This window comes from Notothenia coriiceps, unplaced genomic scaffold (genome assembly GCF_000735185.1).
Source record: "Notothenia coriiceps isolate Sejong01 unplaced genomic scaffold, NC01 NC01_scaffold00000339, whole genome shotgun sequence".
Classification (NCBI taxonomy): Eukaryota; Metazoa; Chordata; class Actinopteri; order Perciformes; family Nototheniidae; genus Notothenia; species Notothenia coriiceps.
In genome coordinates, this window is record NW_011333040.1 from 3,588,324 (window position 1) to 3,603,343 (window position 15,020).

Sequence of the window (15,020 nt, forward strand, 5' to 3'; positions counted from 1 at the left end):
GTTTACCCATCAAGTAACAGAAACATTGCTCATTATATCATCCATGTAGCATTTTATTATTTACATTTGCATCCAAACTATTTACATACAGTACATGCTCTTACATTCCACGAAGCAACACTTCAAGCCTCATAGCAAGTGTTCTCATTTAGTTTTTTTTAATGCTTTTATTAAGACAACGCAAGGGGGAAATAGTTAAAATCAGACAAACCAAATGAATACATCAAAGTATTAATGAAATACATTGTGCGACTCAAATATTTAAATAGTTTGCAATGTTTAAAATAAAGATATTGAAATGCCCTGCACACTTACACGGGTCATGTTGGTTAAATAGACCTATGCTCCTATTGAAGTGAGGGCAAGAAACAAAAAGAATCATTTGTCCCCCCCAAAAGGGTCATACTGGCCTTTCACCAAAATGTCAATGTCACAGAGACCGTTGTGGCTCTTGATCTCAGTCATTTAGTGTAAGATGGTCATTAGAGTTACACAAGTCTTTTTTGTCCCTCCCTCAGGTGTAAAAATAGAAAGAGATAGCGGTCAATCGAGCACTTTCTGTACAGAGACCTGAGGGGAGCTGTAATGAGGCAGAGGAAGTAGAAACACCTGTTTGTTGATGGTGTCTGCGGAATAGAATACCTTCTGTTAAGAGACTTCAACCAGACAATGGAGGATCCAGACTACAAGCTGTTTTAGTTTTTCAGACTGGACTGCTTTGGGTCATATCGAATTGTAATTCACCACCATTCAGATTTATGAGGGATTCCTCAATCAGATCAAAGAGTTCGGTGTTATGAGCCATTATTCAAACTATAATACTCTGATAAAGAAACTTTCCAAACATAAATACGGTACACCTATTCACACACAAGGACACGTACGCATCATCTTGGTTACATTCAAGATTAGACCTGAGACCCACTTACAGTACAGGATTAAGTAACGCTGACTTCAGTTGCTGAATATTACCTAAACCAAAGACGTGACCATTTATTATTAACAATAACTGAGCTCATGTGATATTCTAACTAGGAAATTATAATTTTACCATCTTAAATTAAAGTTTTAACAATATACTTTAGAGGAAAGGTTGGCTTTAGTAAATAGCAGCGGAAAAATACATGTAAACAATGACAAAGGTCTTGAAAAGCTGGAAGAGCTGGATATATAACAGATAATAACTTTCTTTCACCTTTAAAGTCTTTTAGGGAGTTGTCTATCTTCATATACAACATAGTTAAGTTGAATCGGTGCTTTAGTCATGAGCTCAGTGAACCAATTTGCAAGCAAACACAATATTTTTAAAAACAAATCAGAGGAAAAATCTTGGCGTATTTCAACCAAACTGCGGTAGAAATCTCGGTAAGGCACAACATATTACACTCTCACTTTCCCCCCTGCTACTCCACCATAAAACATGATTCTGTATAAACAGTACATTACATCATAATGTGAATGATTTATAGTGCAAGCAGGTCAAGGGTGCCTCGACTTTAGCCTTTTTTGAATAAAGCTGCCTGTTGTGTTATGTAAGGTTGTGTACTCAGGAGTTATGGTGCCGTTTGCACACGTTGCAGATGGTGCAGAGCAGAAAGCTGGTTGTCCAAGAAGTCAACGCCAGTCATTTCCAGTTTTACAGGTGTTACTCACTACAGTCGATGGCTTAAAGAGTCCTTTGCCTCCACAACTGCATCAGTTCAGTGAACATGTTAACTTCCTCTGCCTCCATACTTCTCCACAGAAATCAAACCTGAAGGGAATGAGAAAAAGTTATTTGTGTCCGTCTTAGTTAAACACGTTATGGGCACTAAATACATTTGGCGATGTTCTGTGTTTCGTTTTAAAGTAAAGAAGGAAGATTTTGCTTTCAGTAATCATGCACTTTCTCAATTTTTAAAGCCTATTCCTTGAAAGTTATGTGTCTTACGTCTTGTGGTTTTAAAGAGGTAGACATGTTGAATTATGAACGACTAATGTAGTTTCCTGTCTCTTGTGTCATGTCAACAGTCAGAGATTTTTAGTCTAGAAAACAAAAACTGGTTGATTCTGGTTCCTTAACAGATGTAATTTAATTAAAACAATATTTCATATATAAAACATTTTAAATGGTTATTCATCCAATTGGTTTCATTGTTTTTTCTTGGGAATAAAATGCAAACTAGGTTAATGTAAAACTTGTCAAAGGGAAGCCATTCCAAATTCAATTAAATATGTTCATTTAAATTCAAGTCGGTTGATAAAACTAGTCTTTCAGTTAAAGACTAGTTTGGGAAATTTGAAAAGAAGAGAGTCTGATGGTGTTGACAAAAAAGGGATAGTGATTTAAGATATTCAGAAATAGTTTAAGGTAAGGATGTTTCAGTTTGCCCCTTATCTTTAGAAACACTGAATTACTCCTTGACGGATTGTGTGTGCGTGTGCGTGTGCGTGTGTGTGTGTGTGTGTGTGTGTGTGTGTGTGTACAGTCTGTTACCCGTGGTGTGTGTGCCGTGCTGTCCATCAGGCTCTGTCTCAGCAGGCCCGTCACCACCTCCAGCTCCAGCTCGGCCTCCCGGACGTTGGGGTCCAGCTGGAGGACTTCCTGCAGATCACTGCTGGCAGACAGGTAATCCTGCACAGAGAAATGAGGAGAGAACGTATGAAATATAACATCCACAACCCGACTGCTTCAAATAACTGAGTGTTTACGATGTGGAGTGACCGGCACCTGTAAACCCTTGAAAGCCAGCGCTCGTCTGTAGAAAGCTTTCTTGTTGCCCGGCTCCAGCTGCAGCGCCGAGTCACAGTCCTTTTTGGCCTCTTCAAAGCGATTCAGTTTCAGGAAGCAAATGCTCCTGGAGGAGAGTAGAGAAGAGGACAGACGTCAGATAGAGCAGCATGTCCATCTCTGTCTTTCAGGACACTACTGCGGGTCATTGAAGCTATGGATGATCGTGTGGTGCCCTCTACTGTTTCCCTATTAAACTGCCCCTATAGGAGATTCTAAGCCCGTTTCAAAATCAGTATTATGTTACATCCTGAGCTTGGTTTTCCATTTGATCCGTTTATCGATCTACTTAGTGTCTATAGATGTAAAAGCAGATATTATAGGCTTATACTACTAATACCACACTGACATATTTCACTATATTATTATACCTCCTCCATTCTAAACCTTACTTAAGTAAAGGTATGTTAGTATTATCAGCTACATGAGCTTAAAGCAGGGGTGGGGAACCCCCGGCCCCCGGGCCGTATACGGCCCGCGAGACCAATTGGTACGGCCCTCGAGGTAATTTATAAACACACACAAAAAAGAAAACAATTAAAGAAATCTAGACCGCAAACAAATTAAACAAGCGAGTGCCTGTTTTTCCTGGCCAAGGTCAGGGTCCTTGAACACAACACGAGCCTAACGTGGTATATGTCTCGTCTCTGACAGGGGTGCAGTTCTGCTGGAGAGCACCAGAACGTCGCTCCGGCACTTTCACAAATTGCAGTACCCATAAGGAGCCGTACACATGCCGCAGTTTTTGCGTGGCTGTGTCTTAGTTGTAAGCCCAGTGGCGATTTGTTCATCTGTCATACTGATCATACAGTCAATAACTTTGTTGTTATTAGCATCTGGTTAGCTAGCTATGCTAACGAATATAAGCTTTTTCTACAAACAGTGAGGTAAAGGCACATCTTTATATGATCATTATAGTTATAAAAAAATAAGAGAATAAAGTAAACAGGTATAAAATACTATATGACAGTAAAAAAAAAAAGTTGTTATTAATAAACGAATACAGTTTGAAAGGGGAGTGATTTGTNACAAACAACACAGACAGGGGGAAACAAACAAACACAAAGGAGACGGCTGGAGCAGTACAGCCACCACAGCGTTACCTAATGCAACTCCACACTATGTCTTACGTTGCCGTGTACCGGAGGGGAGAGAGAGAGAGCAGCGAAGGGGGGGGGGAGAGAGATGTAATACGGTTTCCTGATAAAGCTGTGGAGAGTATGTGCTGCAGGGATGTGGATGCACAACGCACCCAGGAACGAACGCTAGCTCCGGTCCTTTTTACTGTGGACTCGATTTCCTGACAGGATGGAATTTGTGCAACCTGCACAAACACAATACTGCACCATGATTACAAATGGTGAAATACAATGTAAAACTACCGAAAAATACCAGCTCACTAAAACACAACCGCTCAACTCAAAGCAACTACTAACTATACCCGCGGTCAGAGAGCGGAGATGCGTCCCCTTTGTGATGTAATATGACGCGTTTGACGTATGACCTTAAAAAAAAGCCGTTTTTAAGAGCAGAGCTCAAAATTGCTCCTTTCCCTCTGAATTCCTGCCCTTATGTCTCGTAAAACATATCAAATCCTACATTCACTTTTTTAATTTTAATTTTCAAGCAAGTTTAAGCATAAATGTAGAAAAAAAAAAAAACCTGCAAGATGCTCTTTAACATCGCGATAGCAATGAATATCTTAAGTGATTTGACAAAAAATCCATTAAAAAATGTCATCTGTGGAAGCCGTAGTGCTGTAAAAAGCACGACCAATCATTTTAGCCGGCCCGGCTAAAATAACTGGATGGCCTACCTGCCTGTCAGCCTTCCATCTGTGCACAAACTTATCTCGTGCCGTCATTGGTCATGTGCGCGTTCGTGTGTGTTGGAGGAGGGGCTCTGTAAGGAAGTGGCAGATTTCTTCCGGTTGTGTATTTTCAAATTCTAGCGCACTCAAGCTGATTTCTCCAAAATTACCTACCCCACCTTTAACTTCAGAATTAGGAAATGTTCCTCAAAACATGATAAAGGATTAAAATATATAAATCACCCCATCTAGATTTGCATGGTTTTCACTGGATAGGAAGGGTATAGAGATTGTGTATTCTGTGGAGTATCTAAAAGTACAATATTTAAAATGTAGTGTAGTGTGTAAGGTTGCATAAAATTGAAATACTCAAATACAAGTACAAGTAATCTACCGGTACCTGTGGCTTTAAAGCAGGCAATGTTCTTTTCAGAGTTCAATAAGGACATATCCTTCTATGTGAGAGCAGGTTAGGGTCCCCGTTGCACGCTATGGTTGTTTCATGCGTACCTGTTTGTGTAGAGAGCACATTCTTCCGGTTTTAAAGCCAGACATTCAGTGTACTTCTCCATAGCCTTTTGGAAGGTTCCTTTCTTCACCAGATCGTTGCCTTCACGTTTCAGCAGAGTGAATCTGGCCTCTTTTTTTGTGGCTGTTGAAAACAATGTGCAATTGATTACAAAAACCGGGAAGACAGAATATTTTATAATCTGGTCTGAATTTCTTTTTTTCTTCACACAAACACTTTCAAGAGTGCTCAATAAATACATTCAGCCTGTCAGCAGCGGTCTAATTGGACCAGAGGGAGTGAGTCAACTTCTGCTTACTGAGCTTACTGCTGTGCTGAGAAACACACACACACACACACACACACACACACACACACACACACACACACACACACACACACACACACACACACACACACACACACACACACACACACACACACACACACACACACACACACACACACACACACACACACACACACACCTTTATCAAGCATTGTGTGAGTAACTGTATTTTAACAACCTGTTTGCCCTGTTTTTTTTTTTATAACTGATGAATAAAACTTAAGATGGTGCAGGTGAAATGCTGCCCCCTATTACTTTGAGCAGGTGGCCAGGTATTACACGTTGCCCCTCTAAACACTGACAACAGGCTGAGCCACTTCCCATCTGTTTCCCCAGCAACAGCAGCGTGCTATTCAGAGATTAGCTCTGATCTGTCTGTGTGCTATATTCATTAAGTGTTTATGTCTCCGTTTAGCTCAGCTGCTTTACCCGTGCGAGTCCTCCGGTGTATGGGTGTATACAAAGCAGCCATTTAGATATGACAATGCATGAGTGTTTTTAAAGCGCATACTTCATCACAAGTTTTTGAATATAGAGGTAATATAATGTATATATATTGAGATAAAAACTAGGGGGATGGTCGAAATAGATGTTTCTGGACTGCCATATGATTTGTGTTTATTTTTTTACATTTCTATTTAAGTCTTTTTAAATAGCATATACACATTTATTTTGTTATCATGTACTTTTTTAACATTTTCCTTTATCTTTGAACTGGGCTTATTTTTACATTATATTAACTTTTGATCATAATGTGAATGATTTAGTGAGCATTGACGCACTCCTTGGCTCCAAAAATATAAATAAAACAAAATATATTTGAGTATATGATACATGTGAAGCCTTCTGGCCTGTGTGATAAGCTGAAGCTGCCTACAGGAAACCTGACCTGGATTGTTCCATTACAGCAGCGCTACGCTCTGTGTGGATCGCCTTCTCCTCTGCATTATTGATGACACACACACACACACACACACACACACACACACACACACACACACACACACACACGAGATGCTCTTCATCGGCATTGACAAACTGATTCTCACTGACCGACTTCTTTTAGAGACATCATAATTTACAGGTTCAATTTCAAATGTTACCACCCAAAATGCATCAGGCAATATTTAAAGAGACAGTAAAGAGCTCACAGATGATTTATCTCATGAATGCCCGTACTGACATTAGAAAACGGGGAATTTGTATATTCTGCACCCTTGGCATGGAATATGTTGCAGAAACACTGGAAACTGAATAAAATGACCCTGTTAAATGCTTTTAGATCCAAATTCAATTTGTATTTACATGGTGACAAAACTGACCATTCCATTTCTTTTTGTGAGGTGAGGTCAGTATGCTTAACCCTTTTTTATTTTTATCTGTAACTATATTTGTTGTGTATGCTGCTGTCTGTTATAGACAGTGTCTCCCTTGGGTCACTACTGTTTAAAAATGACATTGAAAAACAACAACTATTGTCCAAGTAAGAACAAATAAACGGTTCCAGATCTCTCCTCTTAAAAAAGGAGAGCTCTGGAATAGCAGTTATGCATTACAGCGATAGCTATCACCCTGTAGAGAGTGAGTAGCTTGTCAACGGTTTAGGAGAAAGACTAGGAGGTTATAAATCCACTTAGCACAGGTTTGTATTTTTAAATGAGTCCGCACTAAGCTAAGATGCCACTGACCCTCGTCCTGCACTGCTCTGGCGGCTCGGGCCTGAGCTACTTCAGCGCTGACTGGTTTGTCTCTGTGTTCCAGCTGCACGGACAGAGGGACGGTGGGAATCTCTGGAAGATTCTCTCTCCACTGGGGTCCTTCCTCATCAATAAGCATCTTGGTGATCCTAGCAGAGGACACAGGGAGTAAAACATGCAGCGTAAGCACAAAAAAGTGTTTTATAAATAGCTAGATCAATGCCCCAACCGCTGCAGGGTTAAGTCATCAATTTACTATTAACATGTGTTGTCTTTCTACCAAGACATGTCAATGTGTCTCCTGTGAAAAAGCCCTCACCTTCATTTTAGAAGATTAGCCAGAGAGAGTGAAATCACCTGTGTGGGTGGATTTAGGTAAGTAGGCCCTTTCAAATGTGATGATACATACTACACACTAACTTTATATTAATATGTTTTGAGTCTGTAGTGTAGTCAGACTGGAACGTGATGATTAAAGAGGAGACAAAACAGGTTCATAAGTTATTTTAACTAATAGAAAGCAACATGAAACTTCCACTGTTGATTACTTACATACAGGCAATAACTTCGGAAATGTTATGTTTAAATATTACTTATCATGTTCTGACTTTTGACGAATTTAGGAGAAATATACAGACAAGTATAGATACATTTAGTAACACCTCCATTTTTTGAGGATGTGGTCTTTCGACTACTCATATTCAAAAGCGTGTTTTTGACTTGAGTCTCCCTTAATGTAAACCTGACTTATTGTAGATGGTGAAAATAACTTCTTTAAATGTGTGATTAGAAGAATAATACTTTAAACCACATTTTCTCTTACATAAGAGGAGCTGTTTCTTCTGTGTTTGAAGGTATGAAAATGTGCAAATGATCAGGACTTAATCATGCCCAATTAATACTCTCTTAAACCTTTATTTAATGCATTGTGTACAGTGTAACTCTACATAAAACTGGCATTAAAAAAGGTTGTGTTAATGTCTCAACAAAACAATAGCTAAAGTGTGAGATGTGCGACTGTTTTCAGCTGACCTGTGGACGCTGTCGCGAGCCGACTGCACCCCGGTGTCTACCTGCAGGACGGTTTTATAATCCACGTAGGCCTTTTTGTAGCGCTCCAGTGTCTCATAGGCCATAGCTCTGCGTAGCAGGGGCTTCAAGGAAAAGGGTTGCAGCTCCAAAGCCCTAAGAGGATCAGAGACACACAGAAACAGAGGATAAAACTGTCTGCACCGACATGCCGTGTCATTAGTGTAACCTTGCTGATCTGTAGCTCTCCATTCATAAACATGTGACACTACAAATACTCACATAGTGTGTTGATATTCTATTAACTGATACTTAAGTCATACAAGCTTACCTGTTGTAATGATATTTAAATTAACTACATAAGCTGACATTTATATTTTGAGAGGAGGAACTCCACAGATTTTATACATCAAATTGTGCTTGTTAGAACGACTGCAAATAAAGCCTTTTGTGGATAAACTGACTCAAGTGATGTCATAGTTAGAAGTTAGAAAAGGAAGCAATGTGGGGGAGTGGATAACAAATAAGTGAGATTACCAGACCTAAATAGCCCACTTCTCATCTCTGCTTGAAGCTAGATGGGCAATGCTACATTAGCCAATACTAGCATAGCATTTCATTGTGGGTTATGAAGGTGCCAGTGCAATGCTAAGTCTGTTGAGTACTCCTTAAAAAACAGCCAGAAAGAGATGCATTGATTGACTATAGAATAGATGGAGTCTACGTACTTGGTACAGTCCTGTATGCATTCTGTGCTGTTTCCGTCCTTCAGGAAACAGGCTGCTCTGTTCGAGTAGAGGATGCCTAAGTCTTCTGGACTATCGATGCCTGCAGGAAACAAATACATCACACTTATCTGAAGAAACAATGCTTGTAGAGTGATGTATGTTGGTGACGTTTAAAATGTGGACTGTCCTGAGATGCTGAGGCTCTGAGGGGTCGACAGATAAATGATGGAATGCTTTCTCGCCCTATCCTTTCTTCTCTGAGCCTCAACAGCAGCTTTAAAAACGCCAGTGGAGCATCAGTTATTATGTGCTGCTTCAGTGCCTAGAAACTGATGTCGACAATGCTGACACTCCTACTGATTGGGTTTTTACAATAAGAAAAAAGGACTTGATCAAATATTGTGTTCTATGCTTTCCTTTGAGGGTACTCTCTGTTTAGTGTGCTATGAAATTAAGTGTTGTCAGCCTGTCTCCGGTGCTGCAGAAAAGACTATTCATCTTGCCAGCTACGAGAGTAAAGTTGGCTGCGTACTCTTAAAGGTGCAGCATGACATTCAATCTCACCTAAAAGCCCCCATGCACCAGCACATTCTACTCTATCTACGGTCAGCAGTGTTGTCTCGTGCCAACACTGCATTCACAAATCAACAATGATGGCGATGTTAGACTAGAAACTTGTGAGGACGACGTCACTAATTCACACAGGTGATAGATATTAAAAATGACCTGTACTCATCTATAATCATTAACATAACGAAGGCCAAAAAGAATGGGAAATTGTGCAGCATGAAAGGCATGATGCATTTCAAATTGACATGGGATACTGTGGATTGTGACGCCAAGACACTGAGTCAACTTTTATCTGATACCCCTTACAAACAGAGATGCTAGAGAGGCTTTCTCTCTGTCCCTGTGCAACCCATTTGTTGTTGTTGCTACATCATTGACTTGACTTCCTCTAAAGTTGCCTAAGAAGACCTTCTCGCCACCCAAAAACACAGCAGTGACACATTTTCATTCTAAAGATTGCTTTAAAACAGCTATAAAGGGGAAAATATGCTGTAAGAGTATCATAACAGTGTTAATTGTATGATTCTTGTTTATTAAAGGATAAGTCTGGAATTTACAGAATCCATCTTCTCAGATGACATTTGGTGTAATCTCTATAATTAAAAAAAACAAATATCTTTGAGCTGTGGGTCAGCCGAAATAAGAACTTTGAATATTTAAACATCTGCTTTATGAAATAGTCATGGGCATTTTCACTATTTTCATTTCATAGACAAGATAATGACTAATTGATTAATCAAGCACATAAACCTCTTTCGTGATACTGTAATTTACTACGACATTAAGCTCTCATTCAGAATGAAACTGTATTCACCCTGACGAGGTCAAATCAGGTTATTTTTATTGTACTTGATCATCTACGTCAACATTAATAACTCCGGATTGCTTCTACAAATCTAAGATGTCTGAGAGTTAAAATATAATTTAAAACCTAAACTAGCCTAATCAACAGAGGTGTTTCTGCTCTGATAAAATGCTGCTCATGCTATGAATTCTCGGACGAAATACACAACATATTATTCACTTTACTTCACACCCTACCTGCTTCAGCACAGCCATCAATGGCCTGTGTGTATTTTTCCAAGGCGTCCCCAAACTGTCCATTTTTGAAGAGGTGGTTCCCTGCGTTCTTGAGCCGGGCCAGGTGAGGAGGCAGGGCTCCAGCAGGGGCATCCAGATAACTTGTGTCCACTGCAGGGCTGTCCTGCCGCTGTTGTCCACCAGCAGGGCTGTTTTCCCTCTGTGAGCCGTTCACCACCCCCTTCCCCGGAGCTCGGTTGGGCTTTTCTGCGCCGCCCCGGCTTCGCGTCCCGCTCCCCGCTGCGGCCTGGTCCGATCTACCGCCCCCTCCTCCGCTGCCTGGGGGTTTGTCCTGTGCGTTCCCCATGGCTGTACTCCCTCCGCAGTGTGTTAAACTCTTCCTCCCTCCCTGTCTTTGCCTATCTCTCTCTCTCTCTCGCAGAGCCGCAGCTACATCTGAGCCTGCTTGGCTGGGGATTTCTGATGGACACGCCTCCTGGATGAGGTGTCGGAGGTGACGTCACAGATGGGGGGAAGTGCCACAGCGATGCAGTGCTGCAGCAGGATCTGATGGGAGAGCCTCGGATTAGACCTCAGAGTAAAGGGCTCTGCTGGCTGGTGACATACAGGAAAACGGACAGAAATATTAAACTACTGAATAAACAAATGGACAGATACAGAAGCATTGGACTTGTGAAATAACAGGAAAACAAACTGTTGCAGTTTTGGTGATTTATTGTTTTATGCTCCTTTATTTGCAAATGATCAAGTTAAGATACTGAATATTTGCTCTTTACGCCTTATCAAAAACAGAAGCAAAGCTTTAAGCATGTCTCTATTTGACTAGAACTAGCACCATCTTCTTTAGATATTATTTATATTCACCAAATTATGGTAATTTTTTTATGTGTAATTCAAACTCAGTTTTTATATACGTTTGTTATTGCAATTAAGGGATCCCTAATGGTATTTCAGTATTGATTTAAGCTTTCTTTTTTAAATCAGTCATTGGTTAAACTAGTTAAAAGTGGTAAACGTATGCAACCAGCAGGGGTCACATCACATTGAGTTTGTTTAAAGGGATATCAAGATGTTGGAACATCTTACAATTAAATAATCAAATGGTTTACTCCCTTTATTATAGCGCAAACAAACTAAATAATAATGTAAAAGAACAGAGGAAAAGTTAGAACTGCAAATATTGTTATATCCATCTGGATGTTATCATTCAAATGTGATAATGTCTGACTTGTTAAGGGTAGTGAGGATACGTAGGTGAAAAGATGTATGAATCATGCAATCAAATGAACAAAAATTGTGAACAGTCTAGGTCATTGAAAATATTTTTTTAATAAACAGAAACCTTTCATTTATTACTGAACAGTACACTTTGTGTGGCAATGAAAATGCTGAGCTTTAACCAAAATGCAGAGATCTGAAGCCAGGACTGGAGGTCAGATCCCATGGAGTCGTCAGTGTAATTATTTACAATGTTAAAAAAAAAAAAAAAACAGTACACATGAGAGAAAATCAAAAGGGCTGCTCTTCTCTTCTTCAGCGGGCATCAAAGACAACCACTGTAATCAAAGAGTCAAGGAAATGGACAGTATTATAGTATTCAGTTAATACATTGATTTGTAATAAAAAGCCTTTTGCCATCACATAATATTACATTTTTAGAATAACATTTAAAAAGGATACATCTCTTTGTTCTCTTCTTGTACATGATCCTGTAACCGCACTCTCTGCATCGGATTGGATCACGGGCCTTAATTTCATTTTCAGTGTGACATTCTGCAAATGAAGAAAAAATGTTACAGAAAATTTCAAGTGTATCCATAAAAACCTTGTAGATCTAAATGATAATCTATCAGGCTGATATATAACCTTGTTGCAGATATATCAACATCTGTTATAAGTCTGCACATTTTTCAGTTTTTGCCTATTGAGCTTTGTATCCATAGTTGGTTGTTGGGGGTTTATTTTATATGTTAAGTCTTACTTTTGAGAGTAATCAAATGTGGTCTTAGCATTACATAATAATATAAACTTCAAAAAAGTTAATTAAAGCTTGGTTTTTATTATCCAACCTAAAAACACCAGCCCAGTTTTGACGACTCTTTTCCAATAAAAGTAGCTAGCAGCACTAGCTCTAAAGTTGATAAATTTAGCGTGGAAGTCGCCAAGCTGGCAAACACGTCTCTTTAAGCCTCCCTCCAAAGCAGCATTCAAAAAAGTATCTTTATGAAGGTAAACATATCAAAACGGAGCTAAAGAATGAACAAATCTATTGTAATGTACTCACAGCTGTCAAGCTAACATCTTGTGGAAGACTTCGGTGACGCGCAACGAGTTTGCGCGGGTAGGAGTCAGGTAGGTTTGAAGTTAGACAGTCCAATCATTCTCATTTGGGCTTAATAACATGTTCACAAACTTATTGCAAAGGCCTATGGTTCAAGATTTGTTATTTTTGTCTTAATATTTTATTTATTGATTGTTGTCCGGATGTGAGGAGAATTTCGACAAACACATCCAGAATTGTTTCAAAAATACTTCACCTATCCTAGCTTTAGCCCTTATATCATGTATTATTTGGAACACATGATTATAGGTCTTTATTAATATTTGACAATTGTTTGGTAGATATAACATCAAAAATCCTACTATCTTGATCTACTAAAACTGTGTGTAATTATACTGTAGTAGTACACCATAACAGAAATAGAGATAGCAGTACTAACAGCAGAGTGGACAATGTACTCTGATCTTATACTTAGTAGTAGTAATAGTAAAGTAGTAATACTACAGTGTTGAACATGTCTGTTACATGATAAAGTCCAGTTGTTACTTAAGTAAAAATACAAAAGTATAAGCATCAGATAAAAATAAAGAGCTCAATGGTAAAGTATTCATTATGCAGAATGAATCGTTTCAGAATAATACTTATTATATTATTGGATCATAAGTTTTGAGGAAGTATAGACATACTTTATATATTGACAGGTAACAATGGGATCAATAAAGTTGTATCTTCCCCTTTGAATAATATACGATAAACTTGTTGTTGATTCTTTAATTATTTTGTTTAATCTCATTCCTCAAAGCAACGAGTTCTTGATTAATATGTAGCGCAGTATAAAGTACGATTTTTATCTCGAGTGGTATAAAGCAAGCAAGTACATTCACTTAAGTAAAGTTTGAAGTACTTGTACTTTACTTGATAGTTCTATTTTTGCTACTTTCTACATATACCCCACTACAATTGGAAAACTGTGTATTTTTACTCCACTATATTTATTGTATACCTTTAGTTACTTTGCAGATGTGGAATAATGATAGGAAATATAATAAATAATTAAAAAATACTTAATAAATGAATGAGGGTACTTCTTCCACCTCTGTTAGCCTCTGAATTGTAGTAGAGTATAAACTAGCATATAATATAAATACTCAATTCAAGTACAAGTACCTCAAGTTTGTATGTAGCTACAGTACACCACTGATTAGCAGATATGTAATGTAATTAAATGTAACAGCTCCAAGTAACGTTAGCATCGTTAGCCGTAGACGCTGTGACTTTGGCTCATTCTGCAATCATCACAACACAAACTGTAACGTACCTCCGCATATGTAGATCATAGGTTGCTGTTTAGGCGGTTGAGCATCTTTCTGTGGGTCCATGTTATCCCTACAAAGGACAGGAGAAGCAACATCTGTAATGTTACAGCATGCTAACACAGAAAGAGCATGGTGGTATCTACATGATTATCCTGAACTGCCACATTCGGCATACGCAGTGAACAACAAAAGTATTAACCCAATCGTAACATGCAGTATCAGTATCATATGAAATAAAGGAAAATATATTAAATAAATAAATAAATACGACAACTCACCGTTATTAACAAGCTAACTGTTTACTTATCTTTCTTCACATTCGCACGCACTTCTCTGTGTGCTGTAGTGATGTGTTGGTCGCGAACGAACCGGCTCAAAGAGCCGCTTTTTTCAGTGAACGACGTGAGCCGGCTCGCGCCCGCGAACGAGACGTTTTTTTTTGTTTTTGTTAAGTAATACCAGAATGATATGATGATCTCCGCGCTACAGCTGCTCCGTGCATGCATGCAGTGACATGTAATATCCAAGGATTAGAGACTGCTGGATGCTGCTGTTTTGAGCATTGCAATACATTTATTTTTATTATGTTTTTTTTTATGATTAGAGACGGTTGGATGCTGCTGTTTTGAGCATTGCAATATATTTATTTTCACTATGTTATTTATTAAATCTTTGCTGAGCCTAGGGTAATCATAAATAAATAACATAGTGAAAATAAATATATTGCAATGCTCAAAACAGCAGCATCCAACCGTCTCTAATCATAAAAAAAAACATAATAAAAATAAATGTATTNTGATTTCCCTTATGGGGACCTCCATTATGTCCCCATAAGGGAGGCGAGTCCCCACACGTGACTTTGTAAACAGATGTAGGTCCCCACAAGGATAGTAATGCTAGTCCTCACACACACACACACAC

At 38.9% G+C, this 15,020-nt stretch overlaps 2 protein-coding genes across 3 annotated transcripts; both read right to left on the bottom strand.

The window, feature by feature from the left end:
- Positions 1-35: 35 nt before the first annotated feature.
- spag1a (sperm associated antigen 1a) lies at positions 36-14,395 on the bottom strand. 2 transcript variants are annotated; one of them, XM_010768174.1, is made up of 10 exons: positions 14,378-14,395; positions 14,102-14,169; positions 10,503-11,096; positions 8,892-8,991; positions 8,167-8,319; positions 7,126-7,283; positions 5,091-5,232; positions 2,711-2,837; positions 2,477-2,614; positions 36-1,753 (listed from the first exon to the last, which is right to left on the bottom strand). In XM_010768174.1, the coding sequence occupies exons 3-10, from the start codon at positions 10,846-10,848 to the stop codon at positions 1,748-1,750; spliced, it is 1,170 nt and encodes a 389-aa protein (XP_010766476.1). In that variant the 5' UTR covers positions 10,849-11,096; positions 14,102-14,169; positions 14,378-14,395; the 3' UTR covers positions 36-1,747. The 2 variants fall into 2 exon arrangements, with proteins under 2 accessions (XP_010766476.1, XP_010766467.1); XM_010768165.1 differs by having other exon boundaries at positions 2,465-2,614.
- On the bottom strand, positions 11,812-14,483 carry polr2k (RNA polymerase II, I and III subunit K). The gene is made up of 4 exons (XM_010768153.1): positions 14,378-14,483; positions 14,102-14,169; positions 12,183-12,275; positions 11,812-12,058 (listed from the first exon to the last, which is right to left on the bottom strand). The coding sequence occupies exons 2-4, from the start codon at positions 14,160-14,162 to the stop codon at positions 12,036-12,038; spliced, it is 177 nt and encodes a 58-aa protein (XP_010766455.1). The 5' UTR covers positions 14,163-14,169; positions 14,378-14,483; the 3' UTR covers positions 11,812-12,035.
- Between the last annotated feature and the right edge of the window lie 537 nt (positions 14,484-15,020).

Bases quoted from the DNA above. Each gene is read 5' to 3' on its own strand.
- spag1a (XM_010768165.1), bottom strand. From the start codon at position 10,848: ATGGGGAACGCACAGGACAAACCCCCAGGCAGCGGAGGAGGGGGCGGT. The intron at 8,992-10,502 runs GTAGGGTGTGAA...TGTTTCCTGCAG, and splicing joins TGATGGCTGTGCTGAAGCAG to GCATCGATAGTCCAGAAGAC. The intron at 8,320-8,891 runs GTACGTAGACTC...TGATCCTCTTAG, and splicing joins TGCATACAGGACTGTACCAA to GGCTTTGGAGCTGCAACCCT.
- polr2k (XM_010768153.1), bottom strand. From the start codon at position 14,162: ATGGACCCACAGAAAGATGCTCAACCGCCTAAACAGCAACCTATGATC. The intron at 12,276-14,101 runs GTACGTTACAGT...CTTCATTTGCAG, and splicing joins TATGATCTACATATGCGGAG to AATGTCACACTGAAAATGAA. The intron at 12,059-12,182 runs GTATCCTTTTTA...CTTTGATTACAG, and splicing joins CAAGAAGAGAACAAAGAGAT to TGGTTGTCTTTGATGCCCGC.